The sequence below is a fragment of the Lissotriton helveticus genome, chromosome 7 (genome assembly GCF_964261635.1).
Source record: "Lissotriton helveticus chromosome 7, aLisHel1.1, whole genome shotgun sequence".
Classification (NCBI taxonomy): domain Eukaryota; kingdom Metazoa; phylum Chordata; class Amphibia; order Caudata; family Salamandridae; genus Lissotriton; species Lissotriton helveticus.
Window position 1 is genome coordinate 1736068086 of NC_136068.1, and position 13926 is coordinate 1736082011.

Consider the following 13926-nt stretch of genomic DNA (forward strand, 5'->3'; position numbering starts at 1 on the left):
AACTCTGTTTGCTGCACTTTTGTGTACCTCCACACTGTGATTACTGTATATGTCCTGAGACTCCTTGCGCTTCAAATGTAACTGATTTAATGCTTGACTGTGATGATTGCCACCTGTTTTGTCATTTGTTAATAAAAAGAATTTAAACAAAAAAAAAACAAGGCTCTAGGGGTTCTGTGGGCAAGACCATCACCAAGGAAGTGGCAAGTCAGAGCATCTGGGTTCATCCCGTGACTAGGACATCCACAACTACAACCAGAAGCTAAACACATTTTGTTTTGTTTAAATAAGAGCAATTTATGTTCATCTCATTATTATTGAACAACGCTAATGTAGGGACACAAAAGTAATCATTATTTTCAAGTTGTAAAATCGAGTTCAAATGACATGAAGTGCACTTCCTGTAATAAGACGTAATAAGTGTTGGTGTTGAGTAGCATAGGGAGAAATAAGTATTAAAGTTAATGGTCCGTGTTTAGGGAACATGCTGAAAGTTAAAGTTTATTAGAGTTAGGGATCAGGGTAAGTCTTGATATTAATGTTTATTAGAGTGAGAGTCAGCATTGATGATCATGGTGAAACGTGGGCCCAGATTTATCAAAGATTTGCGTTGTCATTGTGTCATTAGGACAGCCTAATACTTAGGTCAGATTTACCAAGTCCCAGAAGCCCACCTTGCGTGGCTCTGAGTGGTTTGGTAAATCTGGAGAAGCACAAGGCAGTGCAACTTGCTGCCTGGTGTTACTCTACGCGCGAAGTCTTTACATGGGTGGAGCATGGGTGTTCCCATGCATCTATCCATGTATTTTTGCACATTCCCAGATTTACAAAGACTAGTAAACCTGGGAATGCATCAACATTGTGCACCTCCTTAATATCTTTATTTGTCCTCATTGTTTCTCAGAAAGACGAAAATGTCTTCAATTGTTGTTTTGGGGCAGGGAGATGTTCCTTCCTGCACAACAACAATACTGCCTGCAACATAGACAGCCTTGCATCATGGCACAAGGGTGCCTTCCTTTGCACTAGACAGCCACAAGTGTCCCAGCGCAAGGAGAGAGCAGGAATGCACTGTATCTTGATAGTTATGGAGCATTCATGCCCTCTCCATATAATGGAGTGCAGCAAGTTGTCTTGCTGCGTTGCGCTGCGTCAAAGTTTTACAAATCTGGGCCTTGGTGTTAAGGTTTATTACGGACACACCAACATTGAGAAATCAGGTGATAATTTATCTTAAAGTTTTTATTTAGAAAGAGAGATTTGTGCCTGAGTAAGGTGAAAGCTAGGGGATGGAATTTGACATCAAGATGAGTGTTTGTGTTCACCCGTATTACAGTCAAGGATCAACAATGGAGATCCTAATGAGACTGGAAGCCCAAATTATATCTTGGGTGTAAGCACACTTCAAGGCAATGGATTACGCTTACTGCCAAGATAATGGTTCTCCTGCCCCATGTAGATGCGAGTGGTCTATAAGTGTAATCATGGTGGAGACTACTATGTCTTGCCGTGATTAAACTTCTTCAACAGCCCTGTAGAGTAAGGGTCATCGGAGGCAGACCTATAATTCCACCCATCTGATTTAGATGCACACAATTAGAGTGCAGCTTTACCTCCCGTCACAGCCAGGAAAACCCTGAAGGTAAGGGACCCATGGTGAGGGGAGCATTGTCTTTTTTATTTTCAAAAACAAAATCCAGTTTGGGGATTTTAGTTTCGAAAATAAAAAAAAAGAAAACAGTTTAGTGCAGGGCTCCATCATGTTGATGGAGCTCTGCACTAACAGCGCAATGCATTGACAGGAGCGGTTACTGGCAATGCTTCATATATGACCACCAGCTTGGCAGTTACTTATCAATATGATGGGTGGCCCCACGGAACAACGGGTCATCCATCAGGATTTAAATCAGGCCTCGGTCTTGACGTTTATTAGAATTAGTAAAAAGCAATGAAGATCATGGTGAGACTTGATAGCAATGTTAATTAGTATTAAGTATTGGCTTTGGGAATCATGGTGAGATCTTTAATTAAAGTGTATTACAGGTAGGGATCAGTGTTCAGAAGTATGGTGCAACTTCGTATTAAAGTTAACTAGAGGTAGACATCAGCACTGAGGATCACGGTGGGACTTGGTTTTAAAGTTTATTATAGGTAGGGATCAGTGTTCAGAATCATGGTCAGACTTGGTATTGAAGTTTATTAGAGGTAGACATTGGCATTGAATATCATGGTGCAACTTTGTATAAAAGCTTATTAGAAGTAGACATCAGCATTGAGAATCACAGTGGGACTTGGTATTAAAGTTTATTAGATATAGATATTGGCATTGAGCATCACAGTGGGACTTGGTATTAAAGTTTATTAGATATAGATATTGGCATTGAGCATCACAGTGAGACTTGGTGTTAAAGTTTTTTAGAGGTAGACATCGCCTTTGAGGATCACGGTTAGACTTGGTATTAAAGTTTATTATACGTAGGGATCAGTGTTCAGAATCATGGTGAGACTTGGTATTAAAGTTTATTAGATGTAGTTATCATCATTGAGGATCGTGGTGAGACTAATTGATAAACTGTAATAGATATCGGGCCTCACCTGCCAACAGAATCAGTCCTGCAGAGACCCAACCTAGGGCAAACGACCAAGAATATGAAAGAGTGGCTCCTGAGCTGCTTGTGGATCCAGTAAAGATGCCCATAGCAATGATGGCGCTGCAAGCTGGGAACAAAAGGAACAGTATGAGACATCTCTTCACTCAGAGAAAGCAGATGAATTCTGAGTCAGGAATGAATAAGGACTGTTTACTTGGATCACTTATATCTGTTTAATTTGAGAAAACCATTATAGTCATAGTTTTATTTGTACTCATCCTGTTCTTTTACATTACACATTTGGAAAACTTAAATAAACAGAAATCTGGTAAATATTACTAGCACCATTATTAATAGTGACTGCGCTCTTTTGCCTTCCAGCATCTAAGCAGAAGTGTCTGGTCTGTAATGTGCTAAAAGGCATGGTTTTGGCTTCTGTACTGTTTTAATAACCTATGTTTCAAACTGCAAGATGGAAAGAAAGAGACAGAAAGAAACCAAAAATGGAAGAAAGAAAAGAAGGAAAGAAGAAAGGGCGAAAAAAAAATGAGAAAGGAAGCAAGAAATGAAGAAAGAGAAAAAATGAAGGAAGAAAAGAAGGAAAGAAGAAAGGCAGAAAGAAAGTAAGTAAGAAAGAAAGAAAGAAAGAACACTCCCAGGTTCATGCCTGTGGCCAGTACCATGTGTTCAAGGGAGACCCTATTGGCAGAAATGTGCCCATCATCATCAAGAAACAATTTCATTAAAAATGTTACATCCGATCTAAAATATTCTTTAAATGTGAATTAACATTTACCAAATATAAGCTGGCAAATCGAACGTATTCACCTAAACGCAAACAGCTTGTTAGTGCTGCTCACGAAACAAATGCACCTCATGTTTTGTAATGGAAGAACTCGCTAGAAGTTGAAATTTTATGTTATGTATATTTGTAAAGCGCGCTATCACCCACGAGGGTATCCCACAATAATACACCTACCAGGTCTTGGCTGATTCAAGATGTAAGGTACTGTTTCAAGGCATTAGCTAAAGGCTGCTGATGCCAAAAAAGCTACCGGCTGTATATTGTACACAAGAGGTTGATTCTTCCAGATCTAATAAACTCCAAGATGTATTCTGGGAACATTAGTAGAACTAACTGTTTGACTGTCATGTTAGCAGCAATCTCTATTGCAATCATTGCATTTTTGCTTCTACAAATGCCTTTTTTAGGGAATGTATGACTATACAACACATGCCTACACCAGGCAAGCCTTTACCACGCATGCCTTTATCACACATATATCTTTACCACACATTCATTTAACACACAATTCACGTATAGTTAAGGTAAGCTTACCCTCTACCTTTTTATATACCACAACTTTTTTATATTATTTATAAATGTATTTTTTCTTTCTAAACCTCTCTTTCTTTGTCTAAATGACTCATACTTATACCCACACCTAAAGCCTAAAAATACCCTTAAAACCCCATATCCTTACCCACCCCTAAACCCTAAAAATGTATTCATCCCCTATACCATTACCCTGCCCTAAACCCTAAGAATACCCTTGCTACCCTATATTCTAATACACCCAAACTCCTAAAAGTACCCTTACCACCCAATACCCTTACCCACCCCTATACCCTAAAAATACCCTTACCACCCTTTACCCTTTTCCACCTCATTCCCTAAAAATAACCTTGTCACCCTATAGCACATTACTCACCCTTACACCCTAAAAATATGTCTAGAACTCTATATTCCTCTTAACCCCAAACCGTAAAAAACCCATACCACTGTATATCCTTACCCACGCCTAAATCCTACATTATATATATACAAAGACAGACAGATGCATACACACACACACAAACATACACACACACTCTCTCTTTCTTACCTTAAATATACTTATCTTGCATTGTAAAGGCATGTGTGGTGAAGGAGTATGAGTTATAAAGGCATATGTGTGGTAAAGGCATGCGTAGTAAGTGAATGCGTGGTTAAGACAGTGTTGTAAAGAATGTTTTCCTTGGTAGGTTGTAAATTTCAACTTCACTGAAATCACATAGTGTTGTATAAGATCAAGATGCCTTCCTCATCTCTCCTCACCGCTCTGCGATATCCATTGTTAAAATGGTTGAATCAATGTCATCCACAGCCAACTATGTGGTAAAACGATTAGTTGCAAAATATCTCATCATATTTAGTGCAATTCTTAGAGAGACAACAAACTGTTTTAAAACGAAGCTAGTATAAGGATTTACCTGCACAAAAATTCAGGATGGTCACCAGCTTTTGCTTATTCATCCCCATTGAAACATTGTTGATCCAGATTTCAAGGATCTGAGCGACGGCAGATAACACCAACAACAGGAACGAGATGATGATGAAGGCTCGAGTGGCGTCAATATCAGCTGCAAGGAACCAAGAACACGTTTCTTAAACAGATTCAGAACATGGTTCACTCTGCCGTTGAGTTGCTAATGGATATTTTGGTGATGGTTTGGGGGGTGGTGTTGTTCCCTCTTCATCTGGGATAAAATAAGCCTGCAATTTCTGTCTAGCTTAACCCCCCTGCACTTTTGAGAGGCATTAAAGCATCTATCCTTAACTAAACAAAGCAACTACATTCCTGCCTCGGATGCTACATGACGAGATACCCTACCTCTCCTGCGTATAGCGTGCTCCAGCTTGTTTTAATTCCAGATGCTGGGACAATTCCTTTAGTTGGTTTTTCAAAGGCCAGCGCAGCACTTCTGCTAAAAACTGAAGGGATTATTGTGGCACAACACAGTAAGTCGCCTTGCTGTGCCGCATAGCGCTGCATCACAGGGTAAGGGCAAGAAAGCACTGTCTGTTAAAGAACATGACACATTCCTGTCCTCTCCTTGCATTGGCACCATGTTGGCTGCTTCACGCTTATGCAAGCATCCTTACAGCATAGTGCAAGGGTGCCTGTGTTGCATGCAGGCTTGTTTTGTGCAGGAAGGGGCGCCTTTCTGCCCAAAAACAATCCGGAGAGGCATATTCCTTTCTCTATGTCTGCTGTAGGGTACAAAACACATAAAAAAGGAAGTAACAATGAGAAATAAAAATATTTCTCCTTATGGCGCCTCTCCTCAGAAGGCCTATCTTTTTGGTAAATCTAAGAATGTTTAAAAAAAACATGAGATTAGCATGAGAACACCCACGCACCGTCCATGGAACACATTTCCAGAGCAGAGTAATGCAACACAGTGATTTGTGCTGCGTTGTATTACTCAAGGCCACACAAGGTGGCTGTGCGTAGCTTCATAAATATCTTTTTAGACTTGCACTTGCACCACATTGCAAGAGCAACGAAAGTCCTCTCAGAAATATACCCCTGAGAATTATCTGATGTTGCTCAAATCGGAACTATGCCCTAAGTAAGGGGTCCAAAAGTAGAGAAACAATAAACAAAACAAGCAGCAAGTTTGGTAACAAAATTCTTGTATTTAGGTAATCCCGGTTTATGCATTTGACCAAACATTGTGTGATTCTGGGTAATCCCTTATCATCTCATTGTGTCTGGAATAAGTGTATGTAGTCTCTTTGCAATTTCAATCAACTCACCCTCTAGTCTATGTAATATCATGCTGCCACCTCTGATTGTCATACTTCTTACTGTGTATAGTGTTTCTGTTAGAAATATTTGCAAATAAATGCTTTAATGTTGACCATCCTCAAGAGGTTTTCAGAAACCAACGTAGTTTGTTTCTAATGTTATGTCTGACTGCCTCGGTGCAAAAAAGATCAAACAAACAGGGGGTCTATTTCCTATATTTTTTTAATGTTACAGCTCAGTTTAGATGTAGGAGTTACAAAGAAATCAAACCCCAAACCTTTTCCCTACTTGTGGAAAGCTTAAGACCACAGTCTTCTCTTCTGAAATCTGAGAGAGGAAATTTAGGAGCAGATTTATGAAGACAGGTCGCAAAAACAGGTCAGAAATTCTACACTGACGTTTTGCAATGTGCATCTCACTTTGCGATGTAATTTATGTACTAGGTTGTGTTGCAAAATCTCAGATTACAGGAGAGCGCAGCGCAATGTGCGTGGCGACTATTCGGGAGGTCGCGTTTGCAATCCCCTGTGATTGGCTACAAACACAGAGGTGGTGGCTCCAGGAAGGATCATCAGACCACGATCCCTGTGTTTGTATTTTTTTAAGCAGACCATATTCATTACAGAAACTGAAGCCGCTTCAAAAAGAATGGTTCCCGTTTGGGAAGATATCGGGGTACAGGGAACCACCGACTGCTGCCCCGAGGCTGCGACATGATTTTTAAAGGGGAAAGTGATCCCAAGAGGATCCTTTCCCCTGTGCAAATCAGCTGGGGTACCACCCATTTGAGCTTTAGTCATAAACCATTGAGAAGTACCCTACCAAATTGCATGTATGAAGGTATTCCCCTTTTATGCCCCTTCCAAATTGCGATTCGGTACGAGTCACCAAACCTGTGTTGCCAGGCTGACCTCCATTTACGACTCGCAAAATGGGTTTAGTACATTTAATAAAAACGTTTGCCTACCCTGTGATTTTGCTACTGTCAGTGCTTGCAAATGCAAGTGGTTTAAACATCTGACCATAAAGGGAGAGATGAGAAACCTCTGGAAACTTCTGAATGGGTCTGCTGAGTTCTGACATTCTGACTGGCACGGAATACTTTTCTAATGCTCAAACTAACGTATATAAAAGTAATCTAAGAAGGCTTCCACAGTAACTGAATTATTCAGAAACCTAAATATAACTTTGGTCATGTTTTTGCCACTGCGGCCGGCACAGGTGGGGCGGGGCGGAGTGGGAGAAGGGGGAAGCTGACAGACGATGGAATAGGTATAATTAAATATTCACTACCCCAATTCGGTCGTCTGTTGACTTTCCCCTGCCGCGCCCTGCCTCGCCCAACCGCCCTACCACGCTCACCTGAGCCAACCGCCGTTGTATTTTTGTGCTACCTGCCAAAGATTCCCTTAACTTCAGGGCTATCAAAAGTAGGTGCAGGAAGGTCGGATCCATGCTAGACTTTCAGGATTACGACTGACCAATTGACTTGTTTTCATGTAGATTCATTTATTGCAAACATATTTTGTTAGGGGCATCCTGAAACTCTGGCATGAGCCTAACATTTCTGAACTTACATTTGATGCTCCTGCTTTACGCAATGTCCATCCTTCATGCGAATACCTTCAGATTGGCTTCCAGTTCAGTTCCTGTTTTTTTTTAACTTTTATAACATAGATGAAAAATTATCATACACATTGTTCCATCTCTGTGCATTTGCCAGTTTGATTCCTTCTCTTACCGGCAGATCCAAGTGTCCCGCAAATACCCTGTACACAAATTCTCCAGAGTCCAAAAAATGTACCAGGGCCAGACATCCAGTAATCGGATGCGAGCGAGATTAGAATGACTATAAGGCTGATGATGATAAGGACCAGCGAAGACAATTTCAGGGCGGACATCATTAATAAGTTTCTATGCAACTTCTTTAATTCACCTGAAAAGACATAACACAGATTATTATATTGATAATATTTTAATAGAATGTCGGTTAGAAGAATTCCCGGAGTAGTTAACTATGGGGTTTAACCAAAAAATCCTGAATTGCATAGCAAAGATAAAGTTCAAATGTTATAGAATATATTACAGAAAGAGCTGGAAAATCTAAACCAATTACATATCCACTGGAAGAAGAATGGCAAACTAAGATACTGCCTGAATGGCTTCACATCGTAGAACCCAGAAGGCTCTTATGATAAAAGGAGAAAGAGCTTTATATAGCACTTGTGATTACTTCATACAGAAATACACCGACAGAAAGAATCATGGAGGAAAGAGCCACTAAATCCTCTAGGCGATGGCTCTGTGATAAAAATACCGAGCTTTTCCACACAGAATAAATAAAATCCACCCTGACCTGAAAGTTAAGCTTTCTGCAGTAATCACATTGCTTGGATCCAAGTAGATGCCACAGTCAGCGCCATCTTGTATTATTTCTCACCTATTTAAACCATCGCAATGACTGGTGTAATATGCTGAAGCAAGCACAATGACTGTCCCTTGGATGACTGTCCAAAAAAGGTTATGTTAGTTTTACTCCCTTCTTAGTCTTTGCAATCAGTTTCTCGCTAAGATATAAACTAAGCGCCTAGTGCTTGAAATATAGGTTAAAGTTTCCCCCTCTAAAAAAAATCACAGGTGGATCCTGACGTTAAGTCAATGAAAACACCTATTTGCAATGTCCCTTAGAGCCCCAAGCTACTGGAAGATATTGTCAGGGACACCTTCAAGCATAGATTGAGACCAACAAGACTGTAGAAGATTCCAGATGGGGCTTTCCATCACAGAGGCAGTCTTCATAGCATTACTGATGATCCCTGACTGCTAGTATATTAGTTATACTGGACTTAGCTTTTTCACGGATTGACAGGATTCTGTTTCCAGGAGCACAAGTTATGAGACACGGAAACGTTCCCTCTAAACACAAACCACTGTCATGCGTGTGCTCCATTGAGCAGCATTGGCATCACCACTTTTATCTGCTGGACATTGACGGCTAGAAGTGCTTTAATCGCATAAATTAGATCATAGAAAATCAGAGGTCATGTTTGTCAGAGCGCTTCCTCCTAGCTGGCCAAAAAATATCTGAACAAGGGAGGTAGGTTCAAGTCCGCACCAAGAGTGGAGATGAAAAACCTGGGATCTGGATGAACCATGAACTTTATATGGGAACCCAAATCTCCAAAGCTGAAAGCACAGCTTTAAGTATCTTCCTCTACTGACAAAAATGTTGGCTTTTTCAGTTTCCCCCAAAAATCCAGCCCTTCAACTTTGCAAACAGAGCACATTTGGGTGTGAACAGGAACCTGTTGACCAAATGCTATCACTTTCAAATGTGTCTCTGGTAATCTCATCCTTATAAACTGTAAAGCTCGGCACAGCGCATCGAAGCCTACAGAGTCTCACGGTTGGAGAAGGTATGGACTATAAGTCAACAATTATGATCCAAAGAGCTGTATTTCACTGGGGACGTGGCTTCTTGAGCCTTCGGTTAAGAGATCTCAACTAACTCAACAGCGTGGATCAGTAAACAAAGCTCTGTTTGTTCCCAGTTATAGACCTGTTAAGCGGGGTGGCCTGTCCCTCTCAGCCCCTGGCGCCAGATTCTGGAATGCTCTTTACTTGAATTTCAATTATGCACCATCAAGAACTACCTTTTGGTAGCTGGTGACTGCCAAGGCTTTGTTTGTCCACTCTATAACAGCTCATTTATTTTCAGCGTTGTCTCAGTTTTTAAATTGCTACTAGTAACAGTTCATGTTCAACTACAAATTAGTTCAGGAATAAAAGAAAAAGAAAAAAGGGTGTTAACGACTTCTCATAAATAATGTCATTAGAGTACAGGCTTCTCTTTACCTCCTAAAATATATCTGAGTAGGAGAGCACATTTTAAAATCGCATTACTACAAACAATTAGTTTTTTTGAAGGGCAAAAATCAATTACTTTTGCGTGATCAAAAGGTGTAATTAAATTACTGTGATTAGCTGTACATTATGTGACGACTGATTGGCTAATATTCGTCCAATAGTATTTCTGAACAAAGATTCACTTTTTGTTGACATGTTTTTATAAATGATCAGAGCGTTTTTATTTCCACTGGAGCATTACAAAGTTTCCCAAAGATTCAGAGAAAATGCGTGAATTCTCAAAATTATCTTTAATCTCTACTGCAACGAAACACAGCTAATACATAACAAGATCATAATGTACGCTTAGGCCTTCATAAGGCTGTGCATTTCTCCCAGCAACCCGTGTACATTTTGTGTATATAATTTGAGAAAACTACTATGTCCAATTGTTTATATTATTGGTAAGACTACAGGCGCTCAGAACGAACTTTACTAGGCCGGCTATAGCCTAGGGCAGGGCGACTGGTGCCACCGCACCGGACGCTGACTTCAGGGGGCGCTGTGTTTGCATGTTAATTGCGGTTTTAACAGCACCTGTTGCACTTTCGTTACCTCCAGCAACTTGTAGGCAACAATAAAAATGTCAAAAATAACGGTGGTGATAATGCTCTTCCTGAAGAAAGATCGGATTTTTGTCTAGCTGAGGTTTTTTCTCATCATAAAAGTGGCAGAGGGTTAATGTACCTGCTGCATAGAAGGAGGTCCATGCAGATCACAACGTGCATATAATGTAAATAGGTTAGTGGGGTACTGCTTTTGTCAGAGAGATCTATAAGTTAAAATCCTAACAAAACAGTGAGCTCTTAACTGTTATTAAAGAACTGCATGCACACTACAAAGTAGGATAGATTAGAGCATAGATTAGTGTTGCAAAAAGGGTTCATTTGGGTAGAACTCAATTCTTATTATTAAAGAGAACCCCCACTATGGTGTTCTGTTTTAAATTCTGAGTTTGTGCTTCTCCAGACCAAGCACTCTTAAACTACACTGCCTACCAGTATGGCTGACGTGACTCTTACACCTGGTAGTCCTCTGGTTTATGTAACATTTCCTATATGCTGATTTACAAACGTATGATTGGTTGTCTCTGTGTAATGTGTGTGTGATGCAAAGTGCTCTGACACCCTACACTGGTACGAGTGCCGCTATATAACTAATTGGAAAACTTCTGAAAGAGAGTGGTTATGGAGACTTGAGGGGCTCTGTTAGATGGTGGTGATGAAGGGGTCCGTGGTGGAGGTAGTCACCACCTCCACCACGGATGGGGGGCTCCAACAAACTTTGTCTCACCGGGCACCACCAGCGCTAATGCTGGGCATGATGTTCACCAACCAAAAGTGAGCAATTAATTTTTGAATGAGGAAAAAATAGAACTGCAAACAAACCCTTCAGATATACTTTGGTGATGATTTTTTCATTTTGTGACATTTTTATGGTACCAGTCGTTATAGCATAACTTTAAGTTAAATAGCAAAAACCTGCCCCGTCAAGCAAAGTTGTTCAAAACAACATTCAAGTCCAACCATTAAATGCCTATTTCTCCCCAGAATAATTAAATGCTCTACTGTTTCACTTACTCTTGCAGTGGTAGCTCTGTTCTCCTGTGGTGATGGGTCTTCTGCTGTTTTATGTTGCTGTTCCTGTTGAACACAGCAGTGGGCCTCCAAGTTTCACTTCTTGCCTGTTAGATCCCTTATAAAGGGCGGTCTTCAGGATCTCTCATTACTACCTACCGCCCACTTTTACTGTGTGATCTAAGTAAAAACGTGTTTGCTCTGGCGTTTTATGTTCTGCGCGTTTCTTGTAAGTGGAAGTATGAATCATTGAGCCTGAGCGATGAGTAAACGAAACTGTATTCTTTAAACAAAGGACATCTCCGGGTAGTTGAAACCCAGGTCGGGGGAGGCAAAGCCTTGACCCTTGAACAGAGCAGTGGGAAGGTGGCCCCTCCCGTCCCCATAATTTGAGGAGGATGGGTCCACGCAGCAAAGAAAATTATTGTAAAGACAAGGAAGATATTCGCATGAATAGCAAGAGAGCATTAGGATAATCATGATCGTGCAAATGTATAAAACGTTATGTTGAATAAACTGCTACCTTTTTTGCCACTAAAGCACATTGTCAGTGGTTTGATTTGAGGTGCATAAGGGACGCAGGGGTTGGAAGCAAGGAAGTGGGAGGGACAACTCGCCTCCTGGAAAGGGTTTTACGTACACATCTACACACACAAGCATGGGAAAACACGTACAAGCACAAACATTCACATACACAAACACACACACTATAAATTATATAGCAATATCAAAGTGAAAAAGTGCCACATGAGCACTTTTTTAAGGAAGAGAAGAACACTGGAACACAGCTCTGCATTTGAAAGAGTTAGGGGTGTATTCACAAGGACGTAACTCCGATTTATCCCCACCATACCGCATCAAAAGAGGAGAAAGATTTAACACCCCTTTCACAAGCTGGTGCAAACTGCGAACATCGCCATTATTCCCGCGATAACTGCCCAAATATTTTCCTCCGCAGTGGACACCATCAACTAACCCTAATGAGATGCAGAGTAGGTGTTTCCATGCAAAAACACACGAAAACAACCACAACACCACTTTTACAACGAAATGCCAGATCCGCGAAGAGAACCAAAAACAGGCGATAAGCCGCAGTAGCAGCAGGGATTTGACACCTGTCTTTTGCTGGTGCTAAGCAGGACGACAACCCACAGCATGAAAGGGAGCCCAGCCAAGACCCACACCTGAAGACCCACAGATGCCACGGAGACAATGATCATGCAATAGCAGGATGAGAGGAGAGGCATGAAGCAGGCATGTGCGAGTACGGTAAGTGACCAAGGAATGTGAACCTACCCAATGCAAGGTGTGGCTTGGAGGTGCCTGACAGACCACAGAGTGCAAACCACGGAAATGCCCATGTTGTGAGCAACTGCTGCAGGTGCATGGAGTGCAGTGGCCAGTGGACGCTACCATGTCCCCACAGGCTGTGGGGCAGAAAGGGGAAATGTTGCACGTTACGTCTCCCCCTGCATGCGTGTGCATAGTGGGTTGGACCTGCGTTCCCCAGGCCTGCGTAGGGGTGTGAACAAAAAGTCCTCTCACTGCTCAATGGTGCTCATTTTGAATGGACAATGTCTCCCAGGGCGGTGCCTCCCAGCCTGCCACGAGTCCTGCGTCGAGCGCGGCGGGGCCTGCGTCCCTGTGCGGCTTCTGCACCCCAGGCTGCTGGTCCCCAGACACTTCATGCCTGCCACAGCGCACTAACAAGGCTCCGCTCACCTTCCTACACCGGCGTATGTCAAAGAGGACCCACTACGTGCTGGTGCAAACTCCAAGCACAGGGCCGCGACCTCTGCAGCCTCCGCAGACCATCGCTGCCCCCCCCCCCCGACACTGGCCCACAGCACTCTATCCTCATTTACATACTCCACCTGCGTCCTCTTTGGCCCAGTAGGTCCTACATGTGGAACTGTGTCCTGAGTCCTGAATGGCAGTGACCCCAAGTCTGTGGCAGTGGCCACAGCACCAGACCCCCTGCGATCAATAAGGCATAATTCTATATGGCAAGCCGGCGACACGTGGTGCCACTAACCCTGTTCAACGCAAGCCGGCGACACGTGCTGCCACTAACCCTGTTCAACGCAAGCCGGCGACATGTGGTGCCACTAACCCTGTTCAACGCAAGCCAGCGACACGTGGTGCCACTAACCCTGTTCAACACAAGCCGCCACACGTGGTTGAGGGCCCAGGCATACCCTGTGGACCAGTAGTTCACACATCCAGCACTCTTTCGCGAATCATGAATGGCATAGTTCACACCAGTGAACGCATGGA

General features: G+C 42.2%; 1 protein-coding gene across 1 annotated transcript in view; it reads right to left on the reverse strand.

The window, feature by feature from the left end:
- LOC144770718 (lens fiber membrane intrinsic protein-like) overlaps nt 1-11833 on the reverse strand; it is a 43183-nt gene extending 31350 nt beyond the window's left edge. Inside the window, exons 1-4 of the mRNA XM_078655450.1 lie at nt 11653-11833; nt 7908-8102; nt 4845-4994; nt 2596-2718 (exon numbers count right to left, since the gene is read on the reverse strand). Coding sequence (XP_078511576.1) covers nt 2596-2718; nt 4845-4994; nt 7908-8070 — 436 coding nt within the window. The 5' untranslated portion in view covers nt 8071-8102; nt 11653-11833. The remainder of the gene's footprint in view (nt 1-2595; nt 2719-4844; nt 4995-7907; nt 8103-11652) is intronic.
- Nucleotides 11834-13926: the final 2093 nt, after the last annotated feature.